Consider the following 15,007-nt stretch of genomic DNA (forward strand, 5'->3'; position numbering starts at 1 on the left):
AGAGAGAGAGAGAGAGAGAGAGAGAGAGAGAGAGAGAGGAGACAGAAAGAGAAAAGAGAGAGGGAGAGAGAATATTAATTATGATTATTTAAATGCCAGTCATTTAGAAGATTGATTCTCCAGGCCTGTTACTAACAACCCAGTACAGACATTAGCCTGGTTATTTTGTTTCTTCAGTTTTCCTGTCAACAACTTGTTTTCTTCTATGGTTGATTACCTGGAAAAATCAATTACCTAATCATCAAACCCCTAATTAATCTAGGCAATCTTCAATCTATATTTAAGGAGAGTCATAATCATCTTCTATCCATCTAAAATTTGACTTCAGGTCATGGATCACTAGGTCTTCTGGTGGGCCTGGGGTTAATAGGGTGCTAGACTTGGTATGAAGAAGGCCTGGGTTCAAATCCCTCCCTGGACACTTAATAACTGAGCCTCAAATTCCACATCTGTAAAATGCAGTACCTACCTCACAGGTCTGTTGTGAGGCTTAAATGAGATCATGTGTAAATGTTAAAAAAAAAAAAAAAGAAAGAATGCCCTTATATAGCACTTAATATGTGCTAGGCCCTGTGCTAAGTGCTTGTCAATAATTATCTCATTTGATTCTCACAACAACCCTGGGAGGCAGGTGCTATTATTAGCCCCATTTTCCAGATGAGGAAACTGAGGCCAACAGAAGTTAAGTGACTTGTTTAGGGTCACACAGCTAGCAAGTATCTAAGGCTGAATTTGGACTCAGATCTTCCTGATTACAGTCCTGCCTGGTGATCTACCCACTGCACCACTTAAAAGCAGTCACTCTCTCTCAGTTATTTTGTATGATTTTGTATTTCCTTACTATGTGTTTTGCCTGTCCCATCTGCATCCCCAGTAGATGATAAGCCCTTGAGGGCAGGGACTTCTAAGTTACCATCTTTGTATCCCTAGGACCTTGAAAAGTGCCAGCTATTGCCTTGTAGGCACTTAATAAATCTATTTTCTAAAGAGTTGAACTGAAGCTTTATGTTGATGGTAGGTATCAATATTAACATCTATGAATAGCATTAGTTCTAGCCCAAACCTAGTTCTGCCTAGGCTAAGCTCCCCACACTTCAGCCTGGACCATTCCTGTCTTTCCCCTGGCTTCCCCCTGCCCCCCCTAACAGGAGAGCGCCATCCTTAATTTGTCCAGCTAACTGACCATAGAAGTAAACAGTAAGCTGGTGATTAGAAAACTGAGAATGAATCCATCAATAAGCACTTATAAACACCACCTCTATGCTGGGCACTGGAGATAAAAAGACAAATGAAATCAGTACCTGGCCTGGAAAAGTATTCTAGTTGGGAGAGGCTGTGTGTCCGTGTGTATCTCTATATGCATCTAAATCTCTCTTTCTGATAGAATGATAGACAGACACATATAGATCTATATAGATATGAGCATACATGTTTATAAGCACACACATATATCTGAAAGTGAGTTGTGTGTGTATCTATATGCATATTAATCTCTCTCCAGTAGATAGAGCTACATAGATATAATATACATATAGATCTAACTATACAGACACATAGATTCACATGTTTATAGGTATACACATGTATCTGAAAGTGAGATGTGTACATGCGTGTTTGTATGTGTAACCTGAGCTCCCAAACCCACTGGTTTGGAACTTTCTGCTCATTGGCGGTGATCAATGCCCCATGCCAGTAATAGGTTTAGAGGAGAGTTGGTCAGAGCAGTAGAGATAAGAGATTCACTTTCTTCAGTCTCTTCAGGCTCTCCAGTCTCTTTGTTCAGCTTCTAGTGTTGAGAGAGAAGACATGGGATTCCAAGCTTTCTTCAGGGACATGAGAGGAGCTAGCAGTCTCCATCATGTCTCTTAAAGCTTAGGGGAATTTTCCCCTTGGGTAAGAATTGGGACTCTGACTCTGTTTCTGTCTCTCTCTTTGTCTCTTTGTGTATGTCTGTCTCTCTCTGTCTCTCTCTCCATTGAACTGACATACCTTGCTCCCAATGGGAGAGTCCCATTCAGGCTATATTGCCTGGTGTATGCTCTCATATGTATACTCTCTCTGACTTCTCTTTTGCTATGGATTTGGATGAAAAGTTTTCTTTGCCATAGGTTATGTGCATGTTCATTGTGGAACTGGTATTCACTGGAAGAAGTCAAGCTTTGCATCTAGAGCTTGGGTCTTCCCTTTCCCATTTATGAACACTGATCAGGAATTTAGCTTAAACTGAGAACTACATCCCCTAAACCAAGAATATTTAAGGGAACAAATAGACATAATTCTAGCCCAATACCCCTCTCTAAGGAGATTAAATGGTCAGTCCCTGCACTCCATTCCTTTCTTGGCAGGAATTAAAGTCTCCTTGGGAGAAGGTTGGGGGGAGGAAATGCTCCAGATATATCTGTTCTGGTCTCTTGTGTGAACCATATTAGATAGCCTTCATTAATACAAATACACGAAATAGATAGAAGAGAATTGGGGGAGGAGGCGCTAGCAGCTAGAGGGATAGGGGAAGGCTTTATGAATCGAATCTTGAAGGAAGCCAGAGGTTGTAGAAAGGGAGGCATGCATTTTAGGCATGGGAAAGAGCCTATGGAGAGACACAAAGAAGAGAGATGGAACATCATTGGCTGTGCTCCCCTGGACACGTCAGGGACACCTCTCAGCCTCAGTATCCTCATCTGTAGAATGGGGATGATACTAGCCCCTACCGCCCAGGAGAGCTGTAAGGATAAGATGAGAAAATATTTGTAAAATGCTTTGCGAACCTCAGAGAGCTACATAAATGCTAGTTATTATTATTAGTGTACAAGGAACATCATGAAAGGCTCTCTGTCCCATAGTATGTGAGAAGGGGGGTAATTTGTAATAAAGCTAGAAGGGTCGGGTTGGGCCAGGTCATGAAAGACTGTATGTACACCAGGGGACTTTACATCTTATCTTCAAGGTCATAGGAAACCACTGGAGATAATTGAGTAGGGGAGCGCCATGGTCAGACCTCTGCTTAGGAAAATCACATAGGCAGTGGTGGGGAAGATGCTAAGGAGAGAAAACAACATGCTCACTACCTTTTATATGGTTATCCTTCGAACAGTTAGGCACCCTCTTTTCCCCCACCCCAGTTTTCACTTCCTTGAGTTGAATAATCCCCATCCCTTCCGTAAGGACGATAGAGGAGATATAAGAGGGAAGGGGAAAAGGAAGGGGAGAATGGTGGGGGCAGGGCTCAAAGCCAGGAAGGATGGGTTAATGGCAGGAAGGATATGACAAAACCCAGTGCAGGGCTGGAAGGGGAGGGGGAACAGTTAAGGGTGTGGTAGGAGATGAATTATTGTGACATTGGGTTTCTAACCATATCCTTATAAGCCTGAGCAGACCTCCTCTCCTGGTGGAAAAAGGCAGCAATGTAATTGAAAAAACGAATTCTCTCATTGACGGAACTTGGTCTAAGGAAGTTTCTACCAAGACTCCTCATGCCTTAAAATAGGAACTGAGAACCCCCTTGTCTGGCACATAGTAGGCATTTACTGGCAGATTGGCTGTCTCCTGTGAAGAGGAAGAGGAGGCTGGAGTCTTTGTGGGTACCTTGGAAATAGATTTCATGAGTAGTTCAATATGGCCACCACATTGTGATACAGCAGCAGGACACAGTAGCGTCTACAAAGCTGACCCGTGGGCCTGTCTAAGGGCCACAACGCAGGCCCCAGAGCAAGCTTCCAGGGCCAGCAAACACCATTGAGGTGCTTTCCAATGCACTGCAGCCAAATAAGGCCATGTCCAACCAAAAACTCGGCTTCACTGGATTCTTTGTTTTTGACTGAAAGACACCAAAGAAGGTTGAATTCTGGAAAGAGCTGAGCTATTTTCTAACGACAACAACAAAAAACGGATCAGATGGATCCAGGCTGTAGTTTCCTCTCATGCTGTCCTTTATTATATATCACTCCTAAATTTCCTTGAACTTGGGGATGGATAGGGCTGCTGTCTTTGAAATAGAATCTCAAGATTGAAAGGGACTCCTGAGGCCTTCTAATCCAACCCATACCTGCATAGAAATATCCTCTATAGCACTGCCAAAAAGCAGATATCTCGACCCTAAATACCTCCAAGAGTGGGAAAGCCACTGCCTCCCAAAGCAGCCCATTGCATTTTGGGAAGTTCTTTCTCATATGGAGTCAAAATATTCTTCAAAGCCAATTTGGCCGCTGGCTTTTGGTTTTGATCTCTAAGATAAAAGAGAATAATTGCAATCCCTCTTCCACGTCGATTACCCACTCCCATGAAGACACGTCTTCCCTCTCTTCTCTAGGCTAGCCACCCCGAATTTCTTGGATCCTTTCTCAAGTCTTGGTCTCTGGTCCTCTTGTTTGCTTCATTATCTGGAGATATTCCAGCCTATCAGTGTCCTTTCTAATGCTATCCTTCCCCAGAAAAAGAGCTGATGGTGTCTGGATACAGATTTTTTTGTTTTTTTTTTCCCCCTTTGGTCTATGTTTTCTTTCACAACATGACTATTAGGGAAATGTTTTGCATGATGACACATGTATAATCTATATCAAATTACTTGCCTTCTCAGTGAAGGGGGTTGGAAAGGGAGGAAGAGAAAGAACTAGGAACTCAAAGTTTTAAAAATGAATGTTGAAAATTATTTTTACATGCAACTGGAGAAAATAAAATACTAAATAAAGAAAAAAAATTCGACGTCCTTTCTAAAATGTGGCACTCTGGCCTGCCCTTATTTTGGGCACTACTCTTCGTCTTTCTTGAGCCCAGGACTGTGCCAGTATTACCTTTGCTTCTATATCATGCAGCTGACACAGGCTTAACTTGCAAGCTACTGAAACCTCCAGATCTTTCTAGCCATGCCTCCCCTATCCTTTATGGGTGGAACATTTTGTAGAACTCCCAATATGGTGGGCTTACCTTTCACACAGGCCTGTACCAGTCCATACCACTCCCCACAGCTGTCACAGAGCAAGGTGAAGGCGGTCTCTTTGTGACCCATGACGTAGCCCTGGGCACAGACATACAGCAGCTCATCCCCCATTTCAAATCCAGTGTGGCCGTGTAGGATGGTGTGAGGGAAGGAAGGGGGATCTCCACATGGTTTATCTGAGGAGAAAGGTGAAAGGATTATTGTCCATAAATTACAAAAAACACTTCCTGGTTTTAAGTCTTTGGGAAAGAAAAGCTTATTAAAAGTCCTGGTCCATCAGTGTCCTAGAACCACATTTTTACATTGCCAAAGCAATGTCTCTTACTAATAATATCGTGAACAGAGGAAATGATCTCTACAAGGAATCCATTTTCCTTGATTCAGGTATCTGCTCTGCCCACCTTTATTTCCCATTCCTTATTTAGTATGGGCTAAAGATTTCTGGATGACAAAGCCAGGAGACTGCCATTCTTGGGGCAATAACATGGCTTCAACATGGGCAACTGTACTGTTGGTCTTCATAGTTTCACTTATACTTTAATTTTGACTGGAGCAAAAAATAGGATTGACTACAAAAAAGGGAAGTTTCCTTGACAGCTTCTTTACTCTCTTTGCACTTTACCCAGTGGCCAGAGAAGACTGGATAACAGACCTTGTTTCCATTCATGGAAACCACTATTATTTAGTGATGACTTTTAGTCAACCTGTATTAAATCCTAGTTAATTCCTTAAAGACCCAGCATCTCTCTCTCCATATCCTCAATCATCTAATCCTCACTCAGAATGTGGGCCTCTCTTTCTGTCTACAATCTACTCCTATTAGGATCTTATTTGGAGTCAGTCAATGATGGAGAACATAGGAATTTTCAACAAAGATAAAACTACAGGGATTTTAAATTCAGAGTCCATAAAGTTTAAAAAATATTTTTGATAGCTATTTCAATATAATTGTCTTTCTTTGTGATCTTAGGAATTTTATTTTATTCATTTAAAAACATTCTGAAAAGGGGTCTTTAGGCTTCACCACACGGCCAACAGAGTCTATGACACCCAAAGATTAAGAGCTCTTGGAATAAAGGACCTCAGGAAAGCATGGCGGTGGTCCCATATGCCCCACCTGTGGTACCACTCCCCAACCATATCCTCTGCTGCAGAACGCACTCATTCAGCCTCTGGAATTTTATTACCACACAAGGTGGGGGGAGGAAGTCTATTCTCCTTACAGCATGACAAGGATTTTTATGAACTAGAGCGAAAGATGATAAACCAAACATAGCACCATTTTCTCCAAAGGAAACCCCGAGAACAGTGACTGGGCTTGATAGTAGATAGAAAGGAAAATATTCCATCCCACAAGACCCTGGAGATCTTCTCCATCAGAGGATATTTCCATAATGGCATAGGTGGAGAATCTGGCTCAGGAAAACCACCAAAACCCACCTGACATTCTCGGACCATTTCCTATAGATTTCTGGGTTTCCCACACACATGCAACAAGTAAGTTCCAGCCACTTGGCCTGGGCGTTTTCTGCCTCTCTTGGATGAAATCTTCTTCTTTCAACTAAATATGCTGAGTTTTAGGAAGCAGCCTTTCCAGTTAGGAGCTGCTTGAATTTAGTGCCCTGGGTTTCCTATCCCTTTGCTTTTGGACTCAAATAAGGAAAGAATGAAACATTTCTAGCTAAGGCTGGGACCTGTCTCTGTCTCAGAGAAGCCAAAATGTTTTCAGCCTTTACCATCAACTCTCAATGATTCAATCAGTGGCTGATGATTCTAGGAAATAACCCTAATACTAATTGTCTCCAGGGTTGCTGGAGAACTCAAGAGATGATACACATGACAGGTTTTTCACACTTCAAAGGACTCAATAAATGGATATTTGTTGGGAGTGGGGGATGACAGAGCTATAATTATAGACTTACAAGAGCAGCATCCTAGATTAAGGGTTGGAAGGACATTGGAGATCAGATTCAAAGCTCTCATTTTACAAAGGAGAAAATGGAGGCCCAGAGAGGTCAAGTGATTTTTCCAGGGACATACAGCTAGTAAGTGACCAAGGAATTATTTGAGCTCTGGTGTTCCTGAATCCAGCACTTTAGCCAAGAACTATGCAGGCCTACCTGGAAGCTCCCATTATGTGTCAATTAAGTTTTTTTTCTTTTTGGAGGGGCAGTTAGGGTTAAGTGACTTGCTCAAGGTCACACAGCTAGTAAGTATTAAGTGTCTGAGGCTGCATTTGAACTAAGGTCCTTCTGACTCCAGGGCCAGTGCTCTATTCACTTCGCCACCTAGCTGCCCTATTAATTAAGTGTTAATCTCTAAAAAGGATATTCTATCACTTATGAGAATGAAACCTGCCCTACAACTTATGTCTTAGAGTTCCCTGGGGGGCACTAAAAGGCTAAGAGATTTCCCCAGGATCACACAGTCCATATGTGCTCAAGGTAGAACTTGAACTCAGATCTTCCTAGCTGCAAAGCCAGCTCTTTGGTCATATTTCAATATTAGTAGGTATCATTACTCTAGTACTCTAATGGATCTAGGGTCTCTAGTGTGGATTTTCCCTTCAGTGATGCAGATTGCCACCTATCCACACCTATTCATTCTGTACCACTGTGGTTCACATATTCCTATAAATTCATCACAGGGGAGCCATCCAATATGCCAGGAACCTTCCTCACAAACTTTTGACACTGTGACATCAAATGGTCTATCCATTTGTTATCCCTTGCTCTTGATATATGACCAGACTGTCTTCTCTTTCAATCATATATGTTTTTGATGGGATGCTTTATACAAAATTCCTTCTTTTTATTACATGAAGATTTCTTCTTCCTCCTCCTCCTCCTCTTCCTTCTTCTTTTTCACCATTACATCCTCCCTTCTTCCTGACATTTCAATGCAATGAGCCCTAGGCATTGTATTATTTGATAAAATAATAATAAAATTCAAAACAACTCTTAGGTACCATATCACAACTGTCAGATTGGCTAACATGAAAAAACAGGAAAATTTTAAATACTGGAGAAAATGTGGGAAAATTGGAACACTAATGCATTGTTGGGAGAGTTGTGAACTGATCCAACCATTTTGGAGAACAATCTGGAACTATGCTCAAAGGGCTATAAAAATGTGCATACTCTTTGACCCAATAATACCGCTTCTAGGACTGTATCCCAAAGAAATTATACAAATGGGAAAAGGACCCACAAAAATATTTATAGCAGTTCTTTTTGTGGTGGCAAAGAATTGGACATTGAGGAGATACCCATCAAGTGGGGAGTGACTTAACAAGCTATGGTATATGAATGTAATGGATACTATTGTGCTATAAGAAATGATGAGCAGGTAGACTTCAGAAAAACCTGGAAAGACTTATATGAACTGGTGCTGAGTGAGGAGAGCAGAACCAGGAGAACATTGTACACAGTTACAACCACATTGTATGATGACTAACTTTGATAGACTTGGCTCTTCTCAGCAATGCCAGGTTCTAGGACAACTCCAAAAGACTCATGATGGAAAATGCTATCCACATCCAGAGAAAGAATTACAGAGTCTGAATGCAGACTATTTACTTCTCTCTCTTTTTTGTTTTGTTTTTTCTTTCTTGTAGTTCATTCCATTGGTTCTAATTCTCCCTTGCACCATGACTAATGTGAAAATATGCTTAATGTGAATGTATATGTAGAGTCTGTATTGGATTGCTTGCCACCTTGGGGGAGGGAGGGGAGATAATTTGAAACTCAAAAACTTGTGGAACTGAATGGTGTAAACTAAAAATAAATAAATAAACAAACACAATTCATTTGGAGAAACAAGATCTGGGATATCAAGGGAAATAGTGGAAAAAGCAGTAAGAAAGTAGGAATAGCATTTCCAACCTCAAATGATATTATAAAACAGCAGTCATCAAAACTGTTTGGCATTGGTTAAAAGACAGAGAAGCAGTTCAGTGGACAGACTAGGCAAAGGAGAGGTGGAAACAATGGAACTCGATACTCCAATGTTCATTAAGCCTCCCAAAGTAAATTATTTAGGGAAAAATTCCTATTTGATAAATTAATTTGACCAAATACCATTCTCCTGTTGATAAGTAGTCAAAGGATATAAATGAACAGTCCTCAAAAGAATTGCTAACTATTAATAGTTACATGAAAGAATCCTTCAAACCACTTAGAGAGATGCAGGAAACAACTCAAGGTTTTACTCAAATCCAATAAACTGGCAAAGATGACAAAGGAGGGGACAAGTCAATGCTGGAGGGGTTGTGGGAAGATATAGCACATTGTTGGTGGACCAACTATTTTGGGAAGCAATTTGGCATTAAGCAAAACAAACAAAGCTCCAAAATGGCCACATCTTTTGATCCAGTGATGCTACTACTGGACTATAATACGCCCTGAGGAAGTCATCAGTAAGAAAAATTCCCTATAAACAATGAAATATTTATTTTGTTATTCAGTTGTGTCTGACTCTTTTGTGATTACATTTGGGGTTTTCTTGGCATAGTCACTGGAGTAGTTTGCCATTTCCTTCTTCAGCTCATTTTATAGAACTGAGGCAAACAAGGTTAAGCGATTTGCCCAGGGTCACACAGCTAGTAAATGTCTGAGGACAGATTTTAACTCAGAGTGATGAGTCTCCCTGGCTTCAGGTCTAGCATTCTATCAACTGTACCACCTAGCTGCATACACACACGCACGCACACACACACACATACACGTATGCACATGCATGCAGACACGCACACAGTGCCATAGAGTAGTACTTTTATATGATAAAAAAGAAATGGAAACAATAGATACCTATTGACTAGGAAATGACTAAACAAATTATTGTATATGAATGTAATATAACATTACTGTCCTTTAAGGAATGGCAAATATGATGAATATAGAGAAGCACAGAAAGATTTCTGTGAACTGATGCAGAGTGAAGAAATCAAAACCAAGAAAATAATGCATGCAATGACTGTGGAGATGTAAACATAAAGAACAACAGCCACAAAATAATTGTCAACGAATCCTGAAGAATCACAAAGAACAAGAACAGCCCCAAGAAGACAGCTGCCCTAACTCCTTTGCAGAGGTTGGAGAACCATGTGTGGAACATTGCATTTTCAGACTTTTTCATTGTATTGCTGATTTTTTCTTCTCCCTCTCTGTCTTAAAAAAATATTCTTTGTTATTTGGAATGGCTCTCTGGAAGAGGCAAAGGAGAAAGGTATGAGGATAAATTCTGGTAATGTAAAAACAAAAATTATCAATAAACTTAAAAAAAAGTTTAATAGGGAGAAGCTCGGAGCCTGTGACTATAATGAAATTTTGATAAAAAAAAAAAGCACAGAATATTAGTACTGGAAGGAACTTCAGGGATCATTTAATCCAACTTTCTCATTCTATAGAGAAAGAAACTGAAATCCAGAGAGGCTGTTTCTAAGCTGACACAGGTGATAGGGACAGTGTTACACAGTGAAACAGCAGTGATGGAGATAGAGATGGAAACAGGACCCAAAACCAAATCTTCAGGCTCCAGACTGAATTCTCTTTCTCTCTTTCAAGTTTCTTCTATGATTCCAGCAATCCATGGTCTCCCCATTTCTGTGACTGTGGGTAACTTTGATTTGACTATTTTAGCAAGTAAACCAAAAAATGTTTAGGAACTAGGCTCTGGCAGCTTTACAGAAAACAATACTCATGTGAATCCCTACCTACTTGCCTCCTGGGCCTTGGGTTTCCTAAGTCTAAATGAAAGACATAGGAGATAATGCCACGACACAGTCTGAACTATCAGAATGATAAAAGAAGTACATACAACAGACTAAAACAGATGGAAGTTCATAGATGGCGAGAGAAGCAGAAAACAACAGAAAATCCCCATTAGGCCAGAGCAGTTACTTTTCCTAATGAAGGATATGACCCAGTTGTCCTACCCAGGGTGGGATCTGGAAGGTAACTTGGATAGAAAGATTTCTTTTCAATTAAAAATGGGAAGCCAAGGTAAGCAAATCATAGACTGGGCCCAAAGGCAGGCCTGGACTCCACCCCACAGAAAACCTCAACTGCGGCTGTAGCATGATTCAGACAGCTACATCCAAGACAAATGCCTACTAGCATGGAACAGAAAATCTTGTTTCCACCTGGGAGTCAGAACCACAGACTCTTTCAGTGGGAAGGAAGCTCTGAGGCTGTCTGGTTCCACCAATATCCACCTAGAACTCTCCTCTATAATGCCCTGACAAATAACGGGCATCTGGGCTCTGCTGAAAGGCCTCCATGGAGGGGAAATTTATGACCTCCAAAGCAGCTAGCTCATTCCACTTTTGGATTTCTCTTATTGTTAGGAAGATTTTTCCTCACATAGAGCCAAAACCTACCTCTCTTCAACTTCTAACCACTGATTTTTTTCTTTAAAAATTTTTTTGGGTAAGATATTATTTATTTTAAAAAATAAAAAAATTATAAATGAGTTCTGTTGCTCCCAGCCCATAATTGATACTTTCCAATAATTCTCACCTACCCCATCCCAAAAGAAGCCTACCTTGTAACAAACCAACCATCCTTTTCTCCTAATTCTGTCCTCTGGGGCCAAGCAGACTAGACCTAATATTTCTTGCACATTACAGCCCTTTAAACACTTAAAATTCGTAGTTGCTTCTCATTCATTCTCGAAGAGGACCAATGACATCAGGAGAGTGATGTCTTGACTTAAAAGCGAATTGGATTTAAGTGAAGCAGGGCCATGCAAAGTCATCAGCCTCACTCTCTTCTCCAGGGTCATCTGGGTCCAGGGCCAAACATAGGTCAGGATGACTGGAGATGACTCCAGATGCAGTGAGAGACCTCGACTTGTTTAAGCTAAGGTCTTTCCCGGATCTCATGTCTCCTCTGAGTCTGTCCTTCTCCATGGTATATATTCCCAGTTCTTTCAAATGGGCTTTATTGTGACATATTCTCCAGTCTACACACCCCTACCCCAGACTCATCTTCTAGGTAAACTCTAAGCACATCTCTGTCCTTTCTAAAATGTGGTACCCAGATCTGAACATAATATTCTAGATGTAGCTTAACTAGGCCAGTCCACAGTAAAACTATTATGTCTTTCATCTTGGACATGATTCCTTTCTTCTTTTTTCTTCTTTTTTGGAGGGGGGAAGGCAAAGTCACTTGGAGTTAAGTGACTTGCCTAAGGTCACACAGCTAGTAAATGTGTCAAATGTCTGAGGTCACATTTGAACTCAGGTCCTCCTGACTCCAGGGCTGGTGTTCTATTCACCGTGCTACCTAGCTGCCCCCATGATTCCTTTTTACATAATTTTTAAAAATCCCTCTCTTAACGTGGAGAATTATGGTAAGTTTTTTTGGCTACCATATCATGCTGTTGACTCATATGCTTTTAGTATATTGCATAGGGTTGTTTTGAGAAGTGAGAGAATGTATGTAGAGAGTTTTACAAACATTAAAGGGCTATGTCAATGCTAGCTATCATCATCATCATCACCACCCCAACAAGGCTGGAACAAGAGACATCTGAAACCCATGTAAAAAAAGACTTATTTCACAAATCCTAGCCGTGTGACCTTGGGCAAGTCACTTAACCCCAACTGCCCTCCAAAAAGCCAAAAATAAAAAGAAGAAGAAACCCAATTCAGCCAAATAAAATCATGGAGTGAAAGACATTCTCTCTGGACACAGACACTTGGGCTTAAGTTGCAACTTGTGGATGAAACTTAGATTAGGATCAACTCTGGCCAGCAGCTACGGGGAAAGGGTTTGACTTAGTGTTTGCCAATAGAGTGCAAACATTCTCAATGAAAGCTTAGATGCCATGTGCATACATACCTTCACTCACTTTCTTTACACTGTACCACTGTAGCTATCTTGATGCTCTATAGCCATACCTTATCAGCTGTATAATTATATGATCAAAAAAAAGAATGGGTGTGAAGAGGGCATCACACTTTCCCTTGGAGAACTGAAACATATTTCTGGATTTGTCTGTTCGTCTCAGATATAGTAATAAAGTTCCCCCTCATTGGATTCAGTAATAACACTACAAGAGTCAGAGTCATAGCATGCAATCTCAAATAATTATTCCATCATCTTTGTGAACTCCCCTTTCATTAAGGGAAGGAGATGGAGGGTAACTGCATACTCCATCAGGCTTAGATGGCATTTGTCTCAGGAAGAATATCATTTCTGGTGGAATACATGACTAGAGGTTAAAAGCAGAAGAGCTTATTACAAAAATAAAAAAAAATTAAAAAAAGAATTTATTTAAAAAATAAAATAAAAAAATTGCTTGTACTTGCAGTTTAAATCACAGTAATTTTTTTTAAATCCCTCTATGATTGGGAAATGCAGTACAATATATTAAAAATTTGAATTTGGAATCATAGGAGCCCTGGGTTAGAATTCAGACTCTCCCTACTTCCTGTGTGCCATTGGGTCAGTCACTGAGCCACACCAGACCTCATCATAAAATGAAGGGGTTGAATTAGAAAATCTCTACGATTCCTTCCAGGTTTAAGTCTTATAACCTCCTGTGATTACAGAGGAGAGAGGGGTTGAAAGATGCACATAAATTTAAATCCATTCACTAAAGTGAAATGATTATCTGTTTGACTCATAGTATATTGTCAGCACATGTAGTCTTGATGGGTTCCTGGTTTAAATGAATGAAGCACTGACATTGAAGTCAGGTGAAGAATCTTACTTCTGATACTGTCAGACTTGTTCTATACTTTGGGACTGATCACTCCTTTCCTATAAGTCTTGATTTCTCCGTCTTAAAAAAATTCATAAAATGAATAGAAGATAATAGGATGTGATGGCTAGAGTATGAGGCTGGGAATTAAGAACCCCTGGCTTCTAGTTCTGATTGCCATTAATTAGCTGCGGGGGCAATCAAAGCCCTCTCTGGCCCTCAGTTTAGTCATCTGTAAAATTAGAGTTGGACTCAGCGATGTCTAGCATCCCTTCCAGATTCAATGATTTATATCTTTATCTACATCCCCTTGCCCAATCCAGTTCAGAATTCATCAATTGATAAGCATTTATTAAGCATCTGTGTACTACCTACCATGCTAAGTAATGGCTTCCCAAGACAAAAATGAAACCGTTTCTGCCCTTAAGGAGTTTATATTCTATCAAGGGAAATGATGTTTACATGTATAAAAATATAATATATATATAAAGATAGAAAAAGAGAATTTTTGGAAAGAAGGAAGGTAAGGGGAATCAGAAAGCAAAAATTTAACATTTGAAGTTAATATACTGCCACAACACAGAAAAAATGAATGTGCTACCTCATGCTGGAGTCAGTATATTAAAAGAAAAACACACATTCAGGGCTCACTGGTGTTGATCCATAAGTCAATTCAAAACAGTCTTTTTTTATGTTAGCTACAAAGTCAGTTTGTTGGTGAAAACACCATCTTGAAAGCCTTGTGACTCACAGGAACAAGTCAGTCTGCTATTAGGACAGCGGCTTGTTCAGGATTTTCCTGCCATTAATTCTGAGCAAAGATACCCCACGGCTGTAGATGTAGTGTTCCTGCCTTGGATCCCACTGCTTTTGCCTGGATAAGCATTGACATTTGTGGCTGAGATCCATGGCTTGATTCATAATCATACCAAACCAATGACTTCCATGTTTTGACATACTTCCCCTCTCCTCCAGACTGCTTTCCACAATCCATCACATCAGCTGTCTGCTACCGCAATATGTCTCCTCTCTTGTCTTCTCTTCCTCACGTTCTCCTCTCCCCACATGGCACATACTTAACTTCCTTCTTGCCCGCTGCTTTCTGGTTGCTCTAGGCCTTCCTTTTCCTATCATCATACCTTGAGGGATGCACATGGCTGAGTACTCTAAGTTCAGCTCAGACCATAAAGCTTTTCCTCCTCCATCAATATGGTCAATTGTACAGATAGAAACTGAGGGTGCCCTTAAGCAAAAATGGAAGTGGGACTCAGTTTTGGTTTGTTTGTTATTTTTTTTTGTGGTAGCCATCATTTTAATGACATCAATCTTTGACATTTCATCATAAAGCAAAGAGCTGGACAACTG

The 15,007-nt window shown here is 40.5% G+C and overlaps 1 protein-coding gene across 1 annotated transcript in view; it reads right to left on the reverse strand.

Moving 5' to 3' along the window:
* Positions 1-15,007, reverse strand: part of SUSD5 (sushi domain containing 5) — a 102,553-nt gene that overhangs the window by 25,566 nt on the left and 61,980 nt on the right. Inside the window, exon 4 of the mRNA XM_069086139.1 lies at positions 4,921-5,109. Coding sequence (XP_068942240.1) covers positions 4,921-5,109 — 189 coding nt within the window. The remainder of the gene's footprint in view (positions 1-4,920; positions 5,110-15,007) is intronic.

The sequence above is a fragment of the Petaurus breviceps genome, unplaced genomic scaffold (genome assembly GCF_028583685.1).
Source record: "Petaurus breviceps papuanus isolate PSGF00001 unplaced genomic scaffold, PetGlider_PUasm1.0 178, whole genome shotgun sequence".
In the NCBI taxonomy this organism is placed as follows: domain Eukaryota; kingdom Metazoa; phylum Chordata; class Mammalia; order Diprotodontia; family Petauridae; genus Petaurus; species Petaurus breviceps.